This window comes from Gossypium hirsutum, chromosome A10, assembly GCF_007990345.1.
Source record: "Gossypium hirsutum isolate 1008001.06 chromosome A10, Gossypium_hirsutum_v2.1, whole genome shotgun sequence".
Taxonomy (NCBI): domain Eukaryota; kingdom Viridiplantae; phylum Streptophyta; class Magnoliopsida; order Malvales; family Malvaceae; genus Gossypium; species Gossypium hirsutum.
In genome coordinates, this window is record NC_053433.1 from 20226101 (window position 1) to 20250511 (window position 24411).

The window sequence follows — 24411 nt, forward strand, 5'->3', positions numbered from 1 at the left end:
GTGCCAACACCAAAAAATACATTTTTTATTGGACGGGACAATCATTAAAGCATGATTAGAGAATGACGGAGGGTGGTGCCGGCGGTGAATGGCACCGCCCAACACTGTAAATTTTAGGTTATCTCCATCATAATTTTTCAAACTAGATCATGTTTATAGATATTTATTTTTTAGGTTAGTTGGTTAAAATAACCAAATTTTTAAACCAACCAAAAAAACATAAAAATTTTCTAGATTTTTGGTTTTCTAATATATATTTGCCTGTTAGTTGTCTAGCTTTTGATTTTTGAAAACTTATTTTTTACTTAAAACATCATATCTAAATTAAATATTTTTATTTTTTCAAACATATTTTAGTAGTAATATTAAACACTTAAATCCCAAATTAAATTATTTCAAAAGTAAAGCCAAACTTACCCTGACTCAAGAAATTGTAAATATAGCACGATTTCAGTATCACATGTTTAGTGGCTTAGAAAACAGCAGAGTAGAAGAAATTCATACATTTAGTTATACATGGACATGGACTTATCCCCAGAAAAAATAAACCTTCAAGAAGGTAAAGCAATCATGCATATTAGTACATATTGTAATATGCATGCATGTGTTTAAGCTTTTCTTTTCTGTTTCTTAAGGCACTGCTATGTAAATATTAAGTTCATACATGAGATACTCTTCGATTTTCAGGTTCCTAATTACTACAAAGAAGCTTACTTTAGGAGGAGAGTGGTTATCGTGAGAGCCGGGAAAGAACCGGGGCTCCAACTAAAGTTGTTGAGGGTGTTGTGGTGTACTAGTTCAAGCCAATGAAGCCTTACACTGGCAGATGCCTTCAGGTTCATGAAGTCCGAAATAAAATTTGGAGCAGAAAAGTAGAAAGTAGAAAGATTTTATTGAAAGTTATGACTTTAGATTCTATTGAAATCAGAACAAGCAAATTCTTAGAAAAATTATAAAATTTAAGGTTAATAGGTATAAATTACAATAATTACCCCTCAAAAGGAAGATTATAAAGTAATCATTCACCCACCGTACCATACACCTTGCAGCAAAATGAAGTGGAAAAAGAAAATATTCGTTATAAACATTCATAAAGTAAAGCAGAAAAGTGATGTTTCATGATTTGATACGTATAATGCTTAATGAATTAATCTTTGTTTTCGAATTCTCACTGTATGACCTAATAAATAGTATGAAACTAATTGAATTGCAAGGTGCGAATGTATTTTCTCAATCATGGTTACTTCCTGGCACGTGCTGTTCCATTGGAGCAGGAAGCTCCTTCTAGAGTTAAAATACCAACCATGGTTCATGATATGTTCCACGATAGTCACGTAGAAGCAGCTCCTGAGGTAAGAAGCCCAATATTTAATTCTGGATACCATTTCCATCTATTTGGGATTTTTTAAGGTCAACATTCTGTTTATACAATTAGTTCAGTCAAACCGATCCATCGACTTTAACTTAATTCACTAACCAAATCAACTTTACACTGATTAATTAAATCGGTTAACCGACTTATATATTGAGCACTTCAAACCCATTTTAACAATTATCATCAACCATCAATGCACATAACCATAAGTTGAGAACTATGAACTATATATTGAACAGTTGCACTTCCACTTTACATTAGAAGAAGCAAATAATAAAATAGAAAAACTACCAACCAGACCGAAAGAACCCTGAATTAATAATAAAAAATGCTATGCTTAAATGGGTACTTCTGTTTACTACAATGTTGCATGCACTTGAAATAAAGTAATGAGGTGAGGGTGTTAGTGAAAATTCCATACCAATTCCAGCTTAATGACTGCTTCGAGCTCAATACTATTTCTCTGCATCGGCTCCACCGCCAAATACAAGCCGCAGACCTTCAATATTTACAAACAACCCATATGCATATAGCTTCTAAACAAAACATGTCAAAGTTATAACATAGATTAATTAAACTCCAAAATTGCATCTCTCTAAAAGCATGCCAACTCTACTATACGGGATTATATTAAACACCATCACTGTCAATTTTGGTCCGTGCTTAGCCTGAGGTTGGAAACTAAAAATTGTAACGTATGCAACTAAGAAGAAATTAACAGAAGAGGATATTTACAGAGGGAAAGTGTCACATATGTTTTAAGTAAAAAAAATGCAGAACTAATTATTTTACAATGAACTACTGGCTGTCTGCTTGAATAAGGCTTGATCCTTGAGCAGAGCAGCTATTAAGTATCTATCTCTCACCAATCTTCAATATCATCATCATCAGAAATTTCACTTTCTTCTTCATCTATACTCATTCTTTTTACGCTCTCATCTTCCGACTCATGAGTTTCAACATCTCTGGCTTTTCTGTAACCAACCCATTTTAACACGGGTCTATACTCTGTAGCTATAACCGATACTTCGGAAAAGCTTGACGATCCACCATCTTCCATAAACCTCTGCCTTAGCATCTCATTCTGCATTGTCCAGACTTTTTTTTTACTGAATGGCCTTCAAACGTAAATTCATAATTACTACAACTATGGGAACTAACAACATCAAACCCACCTGATTGTGAGATGATGATTGCTCTATCTGCCAAAGCTTTGGTTTGCGAATAGCATGCCATCTGGTATAATAGCACATTTTCATAAGATGTGATTCCCTAATGCAAAGTGCAAATGTTGTGGATCTTTGGACTAAACTAAAGCATGAAAATAGAACCTTGAAGGTGATGGATGAAAATTTCCATAGAGAACTCCACGAACTGCGACTGAAGCAGCAGCAGACTGTAGAACATTCTCTATCTCACTATGTCTATTTAAAGTCCTTCGAGAGGTAGCGAGAAGCAAATCAGCATCACCAAGATATGAAGCCACAGCCCATGCATCATCCATCGCCTCATCGCTCACAAAATCTAGAACTGCAGGAATTGGATAGCAGTAGCATCAGGCATGAGAGAAACCGGACAGAAAACAACTCACAACACTTTGCTCCATCCCTCTGCCTATTTCTCTCTCACGCACAAACAAAGACAAGGAACAATTGTAAAACTTATTCATAGCATAAGCAAATTGAAGACAAGAAAAAGTTACCATTTTCATGAAGAAAATCTGTAATAGGTCTTGATTGACCATGTGCTTGGCAGAGTATCTTTTCTGGAGAATCCATTTTAAAAGGAAGTCTTGAGAATTTCTCCCCTACTCGAAATGCATTTTGGTCTAGGAGAAAAGGCGAAGTTCAGAGTTAAATAACTTAGATATATTCAGAACAATGTACTACATAGTAGAGACTGACATATTTTTAGCCATTCCATGGCATGAGGACCCTCAATATTCCCCGTTCTTTTCTCATAATAAATCAAGCCCACATAAAAGGGAACTTCAATTAATAAATTATATGTCAAGAAATACCTAATGCAACTACATTTTCTGTGTCTCTTTTGTTATGCAAGAATTTCCCCAATGCATGAAAAAGTGTCAGGGTTTCATCTCTGCCATATTGTGAAGAAAATCCACCGCTGAACTTATTGAGCACATTTGCATTTTCTTTGGGCAACTGGGAGTAGAATTGGATGATGATAAATCAAGTTCCACATTTGGTTTCAGACAGAAGAGCTGTAAAGAAGTAATTGCATGTCTGATGTCACCTCCACTGGCTCTTGCAATCAAATCAATCTCTTCAGCAGCCACATTACATAGCTCCTGTCTGCATATTCTAGAGAGTGTTTTCTTTATGGAATTATTTGTTATAGGATTAAAAGCAACCTGCAATTTCCAGCTAGAAATTAGCAACCACTGGAAAAATAATAAACCTAATACCAATTTTCTTGTGAGCATAACCTTACTAGCCCCAGCACTCTCAAGTGTCAACTGTAGTTCTTCCAACCATCTTGCAGTGAGGTCTGATGAATCTGCATTACCATAGTCAGTGACCAATATAGCTGTTGGTACCCTTGTCGATCTCACAAGCAGAACCAAGCACCTCTGAAGTCTTTCAAAAGCTGATCTTCCATTAGTTACAGGAAGATCATCAATCACCAATATGATTGAAGACTTTGAGTTCCCATTCAAAGATGAAGAGATCAATCCATACTTCCTCACTCTTTCAACAAAATTCTCAAACTCATCCAACTTAGAAGTGTACTTCATCCCTGGACCACAAATATTATTATCAGCAAGAATTAGTTAATTGGGAATTTGTATGAAAAACTAGCCTTTAGAACTATGGTTCACATCTGAGACTTTAAATTCTATATTTCACCTCGAATTGGTTGACAAATGTAACTATTAAAAAGGGAAGCAGTACACAGCAGCTAATAATTAAAATTCCTTGCATCCAGGCCAACAAAAAAATTATTTTTTGAAACCATTGTTTTCGTATAGCAAACCTGACAAAGATTCTGCCCAACTTCGTCATGAAAGATGCACCTAAATACCTGCACTTGAGTTATGAACATGTTCTTGCCAAATTGTGGGAGTAGGTGTGTTCCATTCACATAATTGAGCCCCAATCTTAGATGCAATCAAATGGACAGTGGCCTACACACAAGAAGCAGGATTTTCAAGTAAAACTTGCAGGTAAATGCTGTTATAGTCCTACCATTAAGTCATAAAATGGATAAATAGCAACAACACAGTGCCTTAGTATAAAATGTAGAAAAATTATGCTTTGCTAAGACAACCTACAGATTTTCCAACCCCAGCTTGCCCAGAGAGGATGAGAACAGAACTACGGCCAACCTCATCCTGTAAATACTAAAGAAAAACACATGAACTTACTCAGACCAGTTGAAGAATAATAATAACGAGATGCTTATTCAACATCAGCAATAGATAACAATCACAACATCCCACTTTAATATAATGAAATTACCTTTGGAGTCATCAATCTTTCCTCAAACCATGACTTGACTTCTTCAACCTGCAACAAACAAGAGAGGGAAAAAATGCGAATTAGTAGATTACAGATATTCAAATGGACAGTATATAGCATACTGACTCTCACCTTTTTCTTGTTAACAGCAAGCTCTTCCAGAGAAGAAGGCTTATGTTTATCAACCCACAATTCCTTTGGATTGCTCCTTCTAGAACCTAGATCGTATTCTATTTCCAATTAATCATAAAGTAAATGTTTTAATGAAAAATTTTGTTAAGAAGGAAATATACACAGCATACCAGCAGAAACCTTGAACCCATTCAAAACTTCATCAAAATCTCTAAAAGCAAGTCTCATCTGCACTAAACATCAAATTTAATGATTAATATATATATATACACACACATACATTTAAAAGAGCGAAAAAGACATTTAAGAAATTAATAATGATAAAAACAGAACGTATTTACCTCATCTACATTGCTGGATTGTTTGGTTAAGCGAAAGCCCGGGAGACGAGGCTTTTTGGCTCTACTAGGATTCGTACGAGTAAGAGAAGACGTGGATTTGGGCTTCTGGTAGCTCCGTGTCAACCTCGAAGAAGGCTCGTAATCTTCATCGTCTGACGAGGATATGACGATGTTGTTTCGTTTCCCCATTGCTAATAGAGCAGAAACACTATCGATAGGTTTTTGAGCAGTTCAAAAACCCTAAAAGTTAGAGAATTTGTTTTGAGATCAAAGAGAGGGATGAAATGGAAGGAGTGGCAGGATTTGGGGAAGAACTGAAAAGAGAAGTGTTTCCCTTCGCAGGCTCAAAAAATAATAAAGGCGGTGACTTTATCAGCCAAGGTTAGGAAACGGGAAAGGCGTACGAGGGAAGCTAATTACGATTTAGGATTAAGGAACAGGGATAATATACTAAATGCTACTTCAGTTTAGCTTGGAAGTTCAATGTAGTACTCAAACCTTTTTTTTCTCCAATTAGGTTCCTACTTTTGGCTTCCGTTACCCAACCCTACGGAAATTGCTAGTTTCGGCCAATGGAAATTTGACAAATGTAGTTAAGAAAGACACATATTAGCATTGTTTTAATTTCAATTAATTAAAAATGAGTTTTTTAAAATAGTATTTTCTATATCCAAAACTTATTTTTCAGATTCTCTCAATGTCAATGGGTGGTCAAGTTCTTTTTGAATTTCATGGCAAAGTTTTCATCGCCCCAATGGCCCCCAAGTAAAAATTATATAATAATTATCTCGTGTTAGAGTTTTGGATTATTTATTTTTTTAATTTAACTCAATTAAATATATTTAATTCAACTTTATTTAAATTTAATATAACTCAATTTAATTTTAAAAAATTTAAATTAAATTTAGTTAATAAAACAAGATTTGTCAACTCAATTAATTCAAACTTTTTTTATTAAATTCGATTAAACTCTCACCCATAATTGTCTTCTATTATAGAATGACTTAGAGATTGAGAAATTTATAGTATATAATTGTTGAATAGATTTATATTCCTTTGTGGCAAATCACTACTTTCTTTAGGTAAATATGCAAACACATTTGTCCAAAAAAAAAGATGTCTCCCATTATTATTGACTTCTTAAGAAAAAAAAAATCCAATTTTAATATTGAATTTAGAACGTTGATTTTTTTATTTTAATATTAAACTATACTTATTACGTTGAGGAATAAAACCTCTAAATTCAAAGTAATGTACATTATCTAATGCTGGAAGAAAAGCACGCTCGACCTACAAATTGTCTAGGTGTAGTTGGTTTTTTCAAGGTGGTCAAAATACTTCTTATTTTGTTATGATCATTGTTGCTCGTGACTTTGGAGGAAATATGGAGATCAAATACTCTTATTTTCAACTTCTCACATGGCGAAGAAACAATAACTTTGGAAGATGTAGTCTTAGCCATGAGCCTTCCAATTGAAATAGTTGTTGTCCTTGGGGTGGCTAAATTTGAGGTTGAGTTAGAAACGAGAAAGTTACTTAATCATTGTCCTTGGGTGGCTAAATTTTCCGAACAGATAGGTTAATAAAACTATTCATGAATTACATTAATACTTTGTATATTGTCCTCACATGGTTTTTGCATGGAAAAAAAATAGAAGCAAATGTTGTTCATTAGTTGTCTAATGTTTAACTAATATTAAGCAGTATTACGTGATCAAATCGTAATATAGAAAGACAACTTGTATTAGTAGACGGCCTAAACATGTCCTTAGTATAATCGAAAATGAGTAAACTAATTGAAAGACTAATATGTCATCTATCAAGTCCAATTGGAGAGATGTTTTATCTTGGGCATCAGAGCGGATGGCTCTCAAAAGATAGAGATATAGATCTGACTAACTGGATTGAAAATACATCGGACTGGACCCAAGAAGAATAGATCTTCGTTTCATTTATGGATTTATTCACTTGTAATGTTTATAGTGTGACATACCTAAATCTTGAGTGGATGACAGACTATGTATGTGTGACTATATATGTGTGACTCATACGCTTTGATGTAAGTAAAAACTTGAGTACGAATAGATAAGGAACTGAAAGATGATGTAGTAGGTGTACGACTTCTATAGACATGGGTAAATGATATCCTCTCATTGGCATTACATGGTTGATGAAAAGTAAACATGGACAATGGTCGTTCATCTTTGTGATGAATGACTTGATCATTATTTGATAGTGGTTGACTTTTCATGAAGTAAGATGTAATGGTTACAATGAGATAAAATATAATCATATTGGGAGAACATATATTATCCCAAAGAGATTAAGGATACCCTATGAGAGTAACACACTTATGACAAAGTCATTGGACGATTACTAATCGAGTTGCTTGCGTAATGGTATGCGTTGGGGAGAGCTCAATCAAGATACTAGAGTGGAATGACCTCGTGACTAAATGAGTTTATAATTAAAGGGTGAAAAGTTGATACTTAACTATAAATCATTCGAGGCTCAATTGCATATGTCAAATCGGTCTCTCCGCTAGCTCATTGAAACCAGAAATGAATTGCATATTTAACTTGAAATGAACAGAATGAATAAAAATAAATGAATGGAAAACATTCAGAAATGATTATGGTTTTGTCTGAGATGGAAAAATGGAATCACTTGGAAATGAATGTGGTTTTCTCAAAATAGAATTGGAAATGAAAGTGGGAAATGATACATTTGCAAATGAACATGGATTACTAAAAAATGATCGAAAGAATGAATTTATGTTTTTGAGCCATTTTAAAGCCCGAAAATGAAAATAAATCATTCAATCATAGTAAATAAGTTGAATGGTAAAATATTAAATATATTTTCTCAAAAATTTTGCCATGGGTAAAATCATCATAATTTTACCGAAAGTAAAATTTGGATGAGAAAATTATTTAATATAAATATTGAAAGTTATTTTTGGCAAATAGAAAAATAAATATTGAGTTGGATCAAATTATAAATATAACACCTAAATGAATGGCATGACGACCAACCCTTCGTTATTTCAACTATCATCATAAGATAAAGTAATTTAATCATTAATCAACAATCCTATAGGGTTTTGCTGTGAAAACGTAATATATGAAACAACCTTCTAATAATATTAATCTGTTTATAATAATCTGGCCATCTAACTTCAGAAGTCTAATTACAATTTAAACTAGGTTTGAAGAGTTCTTATACAAGCACAAAACAAAAATTCAAACTACACATTGCCCCGATATCTACACATGTTACAAAACTAAAGATGACATACTTACATAAGACTGTGAAGATTTTGGCTTAGTTCCTTTTTTTTTCCCACGAACAACAGGTTGGAAATACCTGAAACGAGGAAGAGAAACACGATAAGTTCACGAGGAACTTAGTTAGTTCTAAAAATAAGTTACTTCAGTTAAGAATTAGCCAGAGATCTCACTTAGACAAATTTTGTGCATTCATATTCAACAACTTATGTTTGGCCTTGAACATCATAGATGCATAGTACATAATGCATGATAATTCCTTCTATGAAAGGTCATGTAGGATATAGTTTCTTCGTAGAGACTCTTTGTGTATAATCTTAGCATAAAACCAACCGAATGGAGAGAGAGTCATTTCTAATTAACTTGGCAGACAATCTTGAGGACTTTTTCATGCGGATTACTAGATGCAAACTCTTATAAGCAGACTCATACATGTGAACTTGTAGTAGAAGATTCATGGATATAGCGAGTCATACATGTAGATTTAGAAAAGAAGATTCACAAATATGGAAAACTCATACATGCGGATACATAGAAGAATATTCATAGATATGACGGACTCATACATATGAACTTGTATAAGAAAATTCATGGATATGGCGGATGACTGTCTATATATGAATTATCGTTTATAGTAAAAATAACATACCAAAAATATAAGAAATTAGAACGGCGGTGTCTGTAAGTGAATGGGTCAAATTATAATATAATATAGTTTACAACGAAACACTTACAAGTATTCCAATGATTAAGGAGGATGGAATAAATTTATAAAAAAAACTTTTTACAAGAATAAGTATAACGCCCTCAACCCGACCCGATTCACCAGGTTCGGATCTCGGGAGTTAGTTCACATTTCACTTAGCAAAATTTTCAAAAGAAGTCAACTTATACTATTGACTCAAAACATATTTCTTATCATTTTATTTAAAGACTCAATATCAAAGAAACAAAGGAAAGTGTTTTAAAAATAAAATATTACATCATACTTGTTACAACTCATTACAACAAAAAAGTTACAAAAGACAGACTCTTTAAAGCGCAATCCTACAATACGCCACTTTTCCAAATAGTTCACTATATGCATAATAAATCGGTTCGCTGCTTCCTTGGCATATTCCTAACTTGTCCCTCTTGGCACACACATCTAAACACCTGAAACAAGAATAAACACTTGTAAGTTCCAAAGAACTTAGTGAGCTTTAATACATAATACATTGGCAAATACTTTTATAATATTGTCTGCGTGCCTGTATGCCAATTTCCATGCTTAACCTATCATTCTTGTTTTGGGCGGAAACTTTCAGAATATTTACACATGTACATAAACGCCAATATTCATACATAACATATCAGCTTCCACTTCACTACTTGGTTGATTTATGATCTTACTAAATAATGTTCTATTGTCATTTTCTACATATATCCCGAATATACTTCTCGAAGGGATACCTTTACAAAATTCCTTTCATACAGTTTTTCTCTTCAAACCAACATTTAACATTATCCTAGAACGGTTGTTCCTAGATATTGTTCATGGATGAATACCTATTATATATAGAATCACATTTGACAGATTCTTAGGCTAAGTTCATTACTATCAGTCCACCAAACAAATCATAACCTATTTCAAATCCAACACATGATTATATAGATAATGAACTGTCCAGATCATTTAAAAGAATCCCATACATCTTTGCTATAGAACACAAGAAAATCCTAGATGATAGACAACTTAGCTTCCATAAGATTCTAGAAGGAGACATGATATTATTTAGACATGGCGAATATCAGATGACACGAATTTCAACTCTTTTTAACATAGGAAAATTTAAATCATCTAATACTTATATCCTTCATGTCTACGAATACACCCATATTCTAATCTGCTAGGTTACTATAGTGGATATCCTTATTAACAATACATATACATATTTTCTTCTAAGAACTTTCCTTAAAATACATTCGACTATGTTACAGAACTAATCAAATCAAACTAACTTTAGATGTATCATATACTTATCATACACTTATCTATCAAAGAACTCTCAAAACTTATCTAGAATTTACCACAAAGGTGGATAACCATATTCTGATACAAGGACAGCAACGAATATGCCAATGATACAATACATAATTTTCCACAAAAACCATATAGAATACGCCACAAAGGCTATACAGAATACACCACAAAGGCTTAGCATATTACGCCACACAAGCAACATACAAAATCACATGTTTATTATCCCAATAGACTTTTACAAAAGGTGTCATGAGTTTCCCCTTATGGACTTATACATAACTTCATGTTGTGATCTACCTGTTCAATTACATATTACCAAAGGCAACACCATGAATACGCATATCATCTTATATTGCCACGGGTTTCAGCCACATGGATTTACACTTAATTTCCTGTTGTGACCTGCTAGTTTGGTTAACAATTTAACTACCGTACCAGAGGCATTATAAAGGAGAAGTTTTCACTCAGAGGTTAACTATCCAAATTCATTCACATAATTGGCTGATTCTTGCCTTCAAATATCATATTACACTTGGTTACTTACCATTTAACTTCTTATTCATACAATACCTCATACATAACTATATTATATATGTACGATCTTTATGATACCTTATATACACTTACCAGTGATCCAAGAGATTATCATTTTTGATTTTTTACTCTCTTTGTTCACATATAGTAGTGAAGATTAGAAACTCACTTGATACTCACCTAATTGTAGCTCGAAGCTCCAAACTTGGACATCTATCACGACCCAACAACAACAACTGCTTAAGGAACATAAATTCACCATTAAAACCCATTTACACATAGCTTACTAACATCCTAATCATAAATGACCTCATACAGGACCTTGTATTCATGACTTACTGTTCATATAACTCTTAACAACCTTACTCTTTCAGAAACTTAACATGCAGGGTTATATTACTTACCATGAGGTGAAACAACCAATGATTAAATCAAAATTCTTATCTTCCAGCTTAATGAGGAAGATGTGACATTTAAATTTAAGAAAAAGGAATCAGAAAGTAACATTGAAGGAAGAAGAAACTTCCTCGTGATCCTTCTCAAACATATATATAACCTCAATTCCCTATAATGGAACTTGACAAGTGTCAACACCTAATCAGTAGTTGTCCTTTATTTGACCTATAATAACCAAAAGAATTATAAATGATAGTTTTAACTGTAGGCCCTTTGACCATTCAATTCAGTTGACTTTCAACCAAATTACACTACAAAACCCAATTAGCACAGTACTAAGACAAACTAGATGTACTCTATATTTGGTGGTAACTCTTACCATGTTTACTTTTCACTTGGCACATTCTTTTCTTAAATAACAGAATAAATTAAAATCTTTATTCACCTCTTTGGTGGGTACTTTACGCCACATTCCAATTCGCCAAAAAACTATAACATTGCAGATTACACTACGCTAGTCAGATAACTTCATAACTACATGCCTTATTCTCAGATTCGCCAGACTTTGGGTGTGACAATAAGTCTAAGTAGTAATAATTAATTCCTATATTATGAAAAATCATAAAATAAAGTAATAAGAGAATTTAAATAACTAAAATAAATACACAAGAAAAATAAAAAAATGACTTAAATCAGTAAAACCAATCAGGAAGATTAACTTGTTTTAGGGTTTGTAATTAACTTTGGATTAAGGTTTTAGGGTGGATTAGATACCGATTAACCAATTATTACCTCTCGACATTAAACTAATTAATTGATTGGTTGATACTCGCTTATCTCCCGACCTCACTTTCTCAACCAAGATAAACTACGATTTACTCGATTCGACTTATCTCCCAATCTCGTCTAACCTAAGATAACTTCCTAGGGTTGTTAAACCTAGGGTTTAAGAACATGTAATCTATACTAACTAATCCTTTCAGGAAACCCTAAATCCTCCATTAATCATATCCCTATCCACTCATTAATCTTCATTAAAGGATTTAGCCACTCATGTTATTCATAATCTCTAACTCAACTAAATAAATCGGAAGAGAAAAGAGATTAGAATAATCTTGGATTGATATTGAATGAATAATGGAATAGTAATTCTTTCAATCGGAATAACGAAATATGTTGATTGCAAAGAAAATTAAATTGAATAATTTAATTATATAAAAAAACTTTTGGATAAAAATCGATTCCAAGAGGAAAAAAACAAAGAGTTTAGAAAAGCCAAAAGAAAACTAAATCTAATCATACTCTTAAACTACTAGGGTTTTTTTATTGTACTTAAGATGACTTAGTTACATCAAACCCCTAAGGTCTTATTTATAGAAGTGTTTACAGCCCAAATTAGGTCTTCGACACATCCTAGATCTTCGTATAAAGTCGATTGTGTGGACAAAAATAACCCCAACATACTTAGGTAGCAAGTCGACCTATGTCGTGCCATAGCCCTTGCATGGTGCGACACGACAGGTGAATTTCACCTTGTATGGTTCATTTCATACTTTGATGTCTCGGAAAGTTTGTACATCACTCGTCCATTGCTTCCATGTCAATTACGCCTATAAATCTTCATCCTACACACTCAATTTGACATATTAGAACTACCTAAAGCCCATGTCAGCCCAATAGGTCATAACACTCACAAATGTGTTAAAAAATACTTATTTTACTAATATTTAATACTAAGTACTAAATACCAAAAACATAATACTAAATACTAAATTGCCTATAAAACAAGTTCCTTAAGTGCAAAAATAGACCGAATTAACTACTATATAAGATGACAAGTCAATGGAATCATACATGTGAATTCATGGATAAAGCAGATTCAAAATATAGATTCATAGAAGAAACTAAATGAACATAGTAGATTCATACATGGGGACTTTTTTACGAACTTTGTATGGCAAAATCTCACATATAAATTTGATGTAAAACTAAAAGAAAAAGTCTAGCAGACTTGCATAACTTACATATGCCACGACCATGGACTTTCTTACACATATAAGGCTTTAAGCCTTAGACTCCATAGAATCTCATACATTAAAGAATCCATTAGGGTTATCGCAAACATGTGCACATATATATTCATACAGTCCAACCGAACCTCTGCAAAAATGAATACTAAACGTGTACATTCTTCGTACACTCTGCCTGAACCTCCGTAAAACCAATATCATGAGGCACAGAGTGCACAACATGTCATTTCTTCATTCCCCTAAACATCCCTCCATACCTCCATACTCCGCATATATTCATATTTATGACAAACATATAACAAGCATTCAACTGAACATATTGTTAATAACACAACATAGATCATATTAAACATATCTATCAGACCAATTCAATGATAACTTTTTCAGTAATGATTTTACCAATGAAAGGTTATCAAACAATGAACTGATACATATAATCAAACATTCATCTGCAAATCATCACTTTGCATACTTCAATCGTACATCAAAACAACCTACAATAATTCAACACTTCATCAACAGAACATAAAGTCAAACATAACACAATAACACAGTACTGATATATATAAAATAACCACAAAGAGTTTGAGTTTAGAAACTTACCAACAAAATACCTAGGGTTGACATAGCTTACAGCTGCTTAGCCTTCCCTTTATCACTTGGGCCTCGTTTTTCTTGGTTAGCTAAGCATAACAACCATATAAAGATAAAAAAAAGACATACATTTGTAAGAAAACCTTAATTCATAAGTATGCAAATGAGTTATAAATGTTAACTTCGACTTAAATCATCACTGTTAAAAAAAAAGAATTATACTGCAATCCTCAAAATTTCCTTCCTTTTACTTAAATCAAAAGGTATGTAAGAGTTAGACAGATTACTAGATTACTAAACTCTCAAATATTTATTCTAACACCCTAGATTCTTTACTTCATACAAATCACTCCGTAATTTTCCTTTATTATAGCATGAACCAGAGAAGAAGATGAAAGAATGAAAAATGAATACCAGAATGAAAGAATCCTCTCAATATATAATTTTTCCACTACCATTTCCCTTAATCTCAGATTGTTTAGTATTATTAATATCCTTAATCATAATGTTTCCCATTAACAGAAACTCTTAGTTCTAATGTAACAAAACTAAATTTAAATTCTAACTATTTACCAATCAACCCGCTGACTTGCCACAAATCGTAGTGGTAGATTAAGTATTTTTTGTCACTTAATGAGCTTGCTTTCTAGGCATTTTAATATATATATTTTTCATTTTTGCATTTCTTAGTTTAGGATTAAAATATTAAAAAATAAGTGTTTTTACGCATTTTTTTGAGTTAGTTGATCTAATCGGGCCAATATCGACCTTAAGGTGAATTTAATGAACTAATTGAGTGTGCATGATATCCCATTGAAGGCCCAAAAGCATAAGAAATTATGAATGGGTTGTAACACAAGCTTTCAGAGTCCAAATACAACTGAGTTGATCAAGGAATTCATATTCGAAGTTGTGTGTCATGACACGCAGAAGGCTGTGTTGCAACATAGGTGCGATGTGGGGCTAAAAATAAGCAAGGGTATTTTCATTCGCACAACACAACCTTTTATGTAATTAAGGCTGGTGTTTACCCTAATTAAGGCTGTTAAACTCTTCTATAAAGAGCTAAGTTGACGAAAGTTTTGGAAGCTTTTTGCCACATTAGTTTTAGGGTTTATTTTAGTATATTTAGGTTAGTTTAGGTTTTATTTTATTTTTCTAAACAATTTTAATTTCTTGTTCTTCGGCTCGGATTCAATTTGAATCCAAGTCTTCACAATTCAATATTACAGTATTTTTCTTTTACTCTTTAATTGTAAACGACGAGATCTCAAGCGCTATCAAAGGATTTTCCTATTTCGAGCACTCCACGATATCATACAGATATCGTCTACTAGTTGATTAGTTAGGCAGTAGATAAGAGAGGTAATATTGTCTAGGTTCTCATAAAACCCTAGTTTTGAATATTACAACCACAGAAGCGAGTTAATCTTCTGCCTGTTATTCGAGAGGTTTTTGTTTGTTAATATTCTTTTAGTAGTTTTGATTTTTAATTTTGTTTTCTTATATTAATCTTTAATATTGATTTTCGTAATATGATTTTCAATAATTACTATTTAAACATGTTGTTGTATTTAGCTCAACCTCTCTTGGGTACGATCCTCGGAATACTTCCCTATGTTCCATTATAACACACATATATATTACAAATTGACCTGTTCGCTTGCAGATACCGCATTGATTTGATATATTTTTATTTACATGATTTATACTCTAAACGTTTGCACATTTGGAGGCAGTCACTCGCAAGATTCTCATATTCACATTAGAACCCGCTTAAACAGACAATTTTCTAATTAAGTAATCAAAATTTTCATTATGCCAAACCTTTAATGTTTCTGAGTGTACAACCTGCCGCCAAATGTAGTGGTAGTTTTAGTACATTTCAGCACTTAAGGAGCTTGTTTTCTGGTGGTTTTATATTTAATTATCACATTTTCAACTTTTGTAGTTTAGATTTAATTATGTGCAAAATAAGTGTTTTTACGCAAGAATTAATGTTAGTTCACCTATTAGGCCAATACGACCATTAGGTAGTTTTAATATGCTTAATTGAGTGTGCAAGATGTGTATTTAGCATCTCAATAGCCTTATGGATGACACCCGAGCGTAGCACAAGTTTCTCGAAATACAACACATGAAACCGAAACTCTAAGTCCAATATATTGGTGTTGTGAGATATAGGTCTGAACAGGGGAGGCAAGAATCGACAAGGCTAAAATCGTCCGCATAATCAATAATTTTCCTAATATTATGTAACACCCCTAACTCATATCTGTCGCCTGAATAGGGTTGCGAGGCATTACCAGATAACACATCTCAGTCACATACATTTATACATTCAACTCAAAATTCATTCAAAACATTCACAATGTCCCTTGTAAGGCTCTACCAGACCTTAAAACATGCTTATAAGTGGTTTGGGACTAAACCAATAACATTAGCAAACTTTGAGAAACTTAGAAAATTTTCAAACATTTAAGGGTCACACGCCCGTGTGAACAGGCCGTGTACCTCACACGGCTACCAGATACGCCCGTGTCACAGGCTGTGTGAAAATAGGGCATACATACTGACTTGTACCACACGGCCAAGGACACGCCCGTGTGCCATGGCCGTGGGAAAATTAGGGAGGTTACTGACTTGGCCACACGGTCAGCCACATGCCCATGTACCAGCTTGTATGCCATACACGGCCAATAGACACGCCCGTGCGTCTAGGCCGTGCCAAACCTATAGGGTATTCTGCCTTAATTCGAAGGGATACCCAGGGGACACACGGCCGTATAGCCTAATTGTGTGTCGCACACAGTTGAGACACACGTCAGTATCTCTACCCGTGTGGACAAAAATAGGCCATTTGTAAAGCCAATTTGCCACCCTTTTTCTCATGCACATAAAGCAACCAAAATATACCATTTCAATGCATATATAAACAGCCAAAACATGCCAATTCATACACATATTATGCCATCTATCCTCAACCATTTCAACCACTCAATTTCATATTCAAAACATACCAAATCATAAGGTCACATTATAACCATCAACCAAAATCATTAATAAGCCATTTCAAATGACCGTATACATTTCCAACAACCATATCAAAAAGACCATAGCCTATACATGCCATAAACCAAGCCACAAGATGTAAAGATACCAAAAATCAATAGTCGGATAGTGTGATGCGATCTCTGATGACTTCTAACCCGAGTGAACGTCTGAGACACTATAAAACATAGAAAAATAACACAAAATAAGCGTCACAGCTTAGTAAGTTTGTATGTGAGCCTAAAATGATCACAACATTTATATAACAATTCAAAATAGATAAATCATTATCATTTAAAACATCAATTCATGAGCTAACATCAAATTATTCATGTCCTCATTTGCAAATTCTCAACTTCATATAACTCGATACTTTGGTAGTTTTACCGTACACCTGTACCGATATCTTTCTAATTATCACCCATACTCTTATTAAACCTCTTTGGTTTATAAGTGCTTATGATACAAATTCATAGATTTTCCGATGCCATAGCCCAACTATGGTCTTATGCCATAACATGGTTATGGTCTTATTAATCGATTGCCATATGTATATTTAGTTTAAACAACTATTATTCATATCTCAGATAACATTCAATATATACTTTATTATAGTCAAATAAACACATTTTGACATTTTGAAATGAGACATACTTATACTCAATTCTTTCTTATTTAATATACATAATACAATATGAACTCACCAATTTACTTTCATTCAATTTTCACATAAGTTCTGTACGTACCTGTATTACTTATTCCAACCGTACTTTAATACTCGTCTTGACTACGCCCGTTGAATCATTTGATATTTCGCACACTAAGTGCCATTCTCAATATTTCGCACACTAAATGCCGTATTTGATGCCCCGCACACTAAGTTCTGTACATAGCCGAAGCTATCTCAAATCACACACTAAGTACCAAATTTAGCCGATATGTCATCAAACATAACAATAGTCACGTATATACAATTTATACGATATCAAAACATTAAAAGCATAAATATAACAATGCTTATTGCAAACAAACTTACCTCGATCGTCAAAACGATGGAACGGATCGACTAGTCTGATACTTTGTTTTCTCCGGTTCCAGATTCGAATCTCATTTTTCTCAATCTATATAATAACAAAATCTACTTATTTAATCATTAATACATTCAATTTAACACAATTTACACATTTTGGAAAAATTACACTTTTGCCCCTATTATTTCACATTTTTGTAATTTAATCCTTATCACATAAAATTACAATTTCATACAATTTCATCCTACCCATGCTTAGTTGAATTCTTCTTATTGCCATAGCAGCCCACATTTCCCAAATAATCACACTTTTAACCACATAATTTCATAATTTCACAAATTATCCCATAATTTGCATTTTTACTCAAAATCACTTTGTAAAATATGTAAAACTATCATCTAACTTCCATATTTCATCAAAAATCATCAAAAATTATGAATATTAATCAATGGAATCTCATAAAATCTTTAACATTTTTGAAAACGGAGATACGGGCTAGCTAGATTAAGCTGCAAAGATCTCAAAAACGTAGAAATTATTAAAAACTGAGTTAAAACCGTACCTATTTGAGCAAAAACACCATGGCCGAATATCAAGCTCATCCATGGCTATTATAAACCATATATTTGGTTGCAAATGGATGAAAGATGATGATATTTGGCTTTTGTTTTATTAATATTAACCTTTATTAACTATTTACTTAATTAACCTTTAAAAACATTAGCAATTACACCAATTGCCACTCCACTATCCTCCAATAATTCAAAAATGGGCTGTTTGCCACATAAGGACCTCCACTTTAAAGTTCTATAACTATTTGACACTTTTAGCTTATAGAATACAACTTTTGTACTTTATGTGATTTAGTCCTTTTTACCGAATTAACCATTCAAACGGTAAAATTTCTTCACAAAACTTTCACACAAATCTAACATCATGCGTAAATATTAGAATAATAATAAAATAAATTTTTTGATGTTGGATTTGTGGTCTAGAAACCACTGTTTCGATTAATTCTAAAAACAAGTCGTTACAATGTAAGCAAGCCTTTAAGGGCTATAGTTAATAGATTTAGGTTTTATTTCATTTTATTTTTAGTTTCTAAATACTTTTTTCTTTTAAACTAGGTTTGATTTGAACCTAAGTATTTTCTATTGAAGTATTCAACAATTTTATTTCAATTTTCTTTTGCAAACATCAAGATAAGTTAGCTATTAAGAGATTACGCAACTTCGAGCACATTTGATTCAATCAATTGAGCAATTTCTTAACCTTTCTCTTAATTTTTATTCGTGTTCTTTTACATGTTTAAATTAAATATAAGAGTTATGACTTATAGATCCATGAGAGGCTAAGTCTCTAGGGAGATTAATGAGTAGATATAGGAGTAGTTAACAGAGGAATCAAGGTTTCTTGATAGAAAATAACCGGTTTTAAATTATGTGTGCCTAAATCCTAGGATTGATGACCTTAGGAAGTAATCTAGGTTAAACGAGGTTGGGAGATAAGTTTGTTGAGTAAATTATAATTTATCTCGATGGGGAAAGTGAGGTTAGGAGATAAGTAAGTACCTGTCGATTAGTTAGTTAGTAGAGGCCAAGAGGTAATACTAGTTAATTAATAGTTAATTCCATTTAAACCCAAATTCTGAAGTTAATTACAACCACTGAAATGAGTTAATTTTTGGCTTGTTATTCTAATTTAATTGTTTGTTTATTCAATTCAATTAAGTTTATGATTTTTATCTCTTTTATTATTTGCCGTAATATAGCTTTTAATTATTTCTATTTAGACTTGTTATTGTAGAAGTAGATTTCTGATTTAATTCGTACTCCTTTGGGTACGATCCTCAAAATATTTCCCTTTGTTTCGTTGTGCACATCTATATTACAATTTGACTTGTATACTTTCGAACACCACTGATTTAATTTAATATTTTTTGGTGTGGTATTTTCTAGTCAAATGTTCGCATGTTTGGCGGTTATCACTGTGGCAATAAAGTATTTGGTTAAAAGCCCGAAAAGTACTGTAATTGGACCCGATATGGAGGAGGCCTAAAAGACACTTATGTTAATAGGTGGACAGCTAACCCTAGTTAATATTAACTATGGTTACCGCCACCTATACTCCTAATTAGATAAGGATTTCATTTTTCTAGTTGAAATAAACTTCTCTAATTCAACAAGAGTTCTACTTTCTCTTCCTATAAATAGATGACATTGGTTGGGCTATTGAGAGAATTTTAAAAAAATCATTACTCTACCCAAAAATAGAGAGACTTTTATTCTCTTAGAATTAAATATACTTTCTGAAATAACGATTCTGTCGATTTCTATTTTAGAAGAGAATTTTTTTCTTTCCACATAAAAGAAAAGAATTTCTAGTTCTATGTTTTGGTTTAATTGGTTCGAGCCCACACTCGAAGCAATTCGTGGTACGAAAATAGTAGAGAATAATGTTTAGTTGAAAGTCGAGAATGAAAAGGATCCATCTATCCGAAACATATATACGATTTTGGTCTAGGGTTTATCCTATGATAAACCATAAGATATACATATTTTTACCCCATGCTTGATATATTTATGGATGATTTCTCCTTGGTTTTATTGAATTCGATGCTTCTAATACTTTAATTTCATGTTTTATACTCAGGAGAGCTTAGGATAGCAAAAAGAGCAAGAAACGGGCCAAAAATGGACAAATTAGGCCTAAATCAGTGTTGCACACGGCTTAGGCACTTCCACACGGGTAATCCACACGCCATTGTGTGACACACGGGTAGACTACACGCCTGTGTGTGACACACGAGTAGACTACACCCCCGTGTGTCATGACCATGTCGACTAAGAACCAACTCAGTATTGCACATGGCCTGAGCACCTTCACACGGGCGTCGCACACGGCTGTGTCCCTGCCGAGCCCAAGCCTAGTTCTATTTAGAAAAGGGCACTTTTGAGAGTTTTGAAGCATTCCAAAGCTATATAAACACCCTAGAAGAGGATTAGAGGGGACACACAGAGTTGGAGGCAGGAAGTACTCAAGAACAGCCATTGGAATCACCTCGGAGCCAGGATCTCCATCAAAACTAAAGAATTCCTTCCAATTTCCTAGAAGTTCTTTGGGTTTCTTTATGTTTTGTTGTTTTCCAAACTTTGAGATGTTTTCCATTATTATTATGAACTAAACTCCCTAAATACCTAAGTGAGATGAACCCTATGACGAATCTTATTGCTTGAATTATATGATAAAGACTTATTCTTATTCTTAATTGTGAGTTCTAAATTCTTGTTTTAATATTCCAGGGTATTAATTCAGGTTTTGATGTGCTTAATCAGTAGAGCAAAAGTCCCTGTTTAAGAGTAGATCATCCATAATTAAGCGGAGTTGAATGCAATCCTAGAGACAGGATGACATAAATCTGTCGAATTAGAGTCAAATCTAATAAGGGAATCCATAGATCGAGTTAATGCGATAATAGGGGTTTTAATTAGAAAGAGATTTCAATTAATCAACCTAAAGTCAGTTGTTCTTAGTCTCGAAAGAGATATTAACATAAATTAGGGATTTCTACGGATTAAGTTAAGTGAATAAATTGTCTAATTCAGAAGTAATAAATGAAGTTTAGGTGGATTCTTCTTTGGGTATTGTCTTCTCCATCAGTTTTTCCCAAAGTATTTTCCAAACTTCATATTTGTCATAATCTTAGTTAATTAGATAAATAGTTTTAGTTTAAAAACACACTTTAATTCTTAGGCTAGATAATAAAAAGATAGTAATTACTAGTACTTTTAGTCCTCGTGGATACGATATTTTCGATCTCACCATAACTATAATACTGTTCGATAGGTGCGCTTGCCTTAAGTCAAATTTTTAGTTAGTTACACGACCACTGAGTTTTTGGCGCCGTTGCCGGGGACTAAGATATTAGGAACGCTTAATTTTTATTACTTTCGCTATTTTTTATTTTTATTACAATTTAATTTTTTTGTTTAAATTACTAAATATTTCTTTTATTTACTTCTGGCAGGTTTTTATAGTTTATGACTAGAAGAAACCCGTCAGGACCTCTACTTTTTGATAGTGAGATCGAAAGCAGCGCTCGCGGAAATCGAAGAGAAATAAGACGAAGCCTACAAGAGGATGATATTCAAACCACAATTGAGGAGATGGTTGATAATCAAAATAATCAGTTACCTCCTATGGCTATTGCAGACCCAGTAAATTAGAATCCTGTTCCTCGTACTATGTATGATTATGCTAAACCTAGTTTAACAGGAGCTGAATCGAGTATAGTTAGATATGCTATTGCTGCAAATAATTTTGAACTAAAACCTAACACGATTTAAATGATACAACAGTTTGTTCATCTTGATGGTTTGTAGGACGAGGATCCAAACACTCATTTAGCAAACTTTTTGGAATTTTGTGACACCTTTAAGATCAATGGCATTTCTGATGATGTCATTCACCTTCGGTTATTTCCCTTTTCATTGAAGAATAAGGCTAAACAGTGGTTGAACTCGTTACCACGAGGATCAATCACCACTTGGGAACAAATAACCGAAAAGTTTTTGCTTAAATATCTCCCGCTGCCTAAAAAAGCTAAACTAAGGAATGATAATTCTTCTTTTGTGCAGATGGATTTAGAAACACTCTATGATGCATGAGAGAGATATAATGATCTATTGAGAAGGTGCCCTCACCATGGGCTACCACTTTGGCTACAGGTTCAAACTTTTCACAACGGCCTGAATCCTTCGACTAGACAAATGATTGACGCAGCTACTGGTAGGACTATTAATAATAAGACACCTGAAGAGGCCTATGAATTTATAGAAGAGATGTCATTGAATAATTATCAGTGGCAAGTCATGAGGACAAAGCCGACGAAAGCGGCCAGTTTTTTTAATGTCGATTCGGTTACTATGCTCTCTAATCAGGTAGAACTTTTGAATAGAAAAATTGATGGTTTACTTGGTTCTTCACAGGTTCATCTAGTAATGCAATGCGGTGCAAGTTGAGGTGGAACGAGCAATTCAAAATACCTACCCTATGGCCACAACATGGAGAACGAACAAATGAATTATATGGGTAATAATCCTCGACCTCAAAATAATCCTTATAGTAATACTTACAATGTAGGTTAGAGGAACCACCCAAATTTCTCATGGGTAGGCCAAGGGAATCAGAGACCATCACCCCCTCCAGGCTTCCAACAACAACCTTACCAGCAAGAGAAAAAGCCGAACCTTGAGGAGATGATGACAAAATTTATTTAAGTAGTGGAAACCCGTTTTTAGAACACTGAAACTGCACTTAAAAATCAGCAAGTATCAATCCAAGGGCTCGAGAATCAAATTGGACAGTTAGCTAAGATGATTTCAGAGAGACCACCAGGAAGTCTACCTAGTAACACCGAACCCAATCCAAAAGAGCATGTGAAAGCAGTTACACTAAGGAGTGGGAAAGTGTTAGCTGAATCTGAAAAAAAGCCACCACAAGAAGCTGACAAAACCGAAGGAGAGGAGGGAAAACCCGAAAATAATGACAATTCAATGCCAAAGGAATATAAACCACCAATCCCATATCCAGCAAAGTTGAAGAAAGACCGCATGGATGCACAATTCGGTAAATTTCTTGAACTTTTTAAACAACTGCATATTAACTTACCTTTTGTTGAAACTATATCGCAGATGTTTACATATGTAAAATTTTTAAAGGAGCCTCTAACAAATAAAAGGAAGTTTGAAGACTCATCTATAGTGGAACTTAACGATGAGTGCTCGGCCATACTCAAAAATAAATTACCAACCAAACTGAAAGATCCAGGAAGTTTTACTATTCCCTGCTTAATTGGTAGTCTGAATGTTGATAAGGCACTAGCTAATTTAGGCGCTAGCATTAAATTGATGACATATAAAATGTTTAAACAACTTGGTCTTGGGGAACCTAAACTCACTAGGATGAGTATCCAACTAGCTAATAGATCTGTTAAATATCCTAGGGGTATTATAGAGGACGTACTTGTAAAAGTAGATAAATTTATATTCCCTGTTGATTTCGTTGTGCTTGACATGGATGAAGATGTTGAAGTGCCTTTAATCTTAGGTCGTCCATTTTTAGCTATCGCTAGGG

The 24411-nt window shown here is 33.4% G+C and overlaps 1 protein-coding gene and 1 non-coding gene across 2 annotated transcripts; both read right to left on the minus strand.

The window, feature by feature from the left end:
* Positions 1-1971: 1971 nt before the first annotated feature.
* Positions 1972-5715, minus strand: LOC107897600 (cell cycle checkpoint protein RAD17). Its single transcript, XM_016823098.2, is given in 13 exon segments — positions 1972-2459; positions 2551-2611; positions 2707-2905; positions 3078-3203; positions 3396-3536; positions 3539-3749; positions 3825-4135; positions 4421-4523; positions 4671-4730; positions 4858-4905; positions 4990-5075; positions 5160-5217; positions 5331-5715. Coding segments are annotated over 13 exon segments (1815 nt in total). The 5' UTR covers positions 5520-5715; the 3' UTR covers positions 1972-2237.
* Positions 5716-22880: 17165 nt separating this feature from the next.
* Positions 22881-22987, minus strand: LOC121208964 (small nucleolar RNA R71). The gene has a single exon (XR_005904084.1). It is a non-coding gene; the product is annotated as a small nucleolar RNA R71 (small nucleolar RNA).
* Between the last annotated feature and the right edge of the window lie 1424 nt (positions 22988-24411).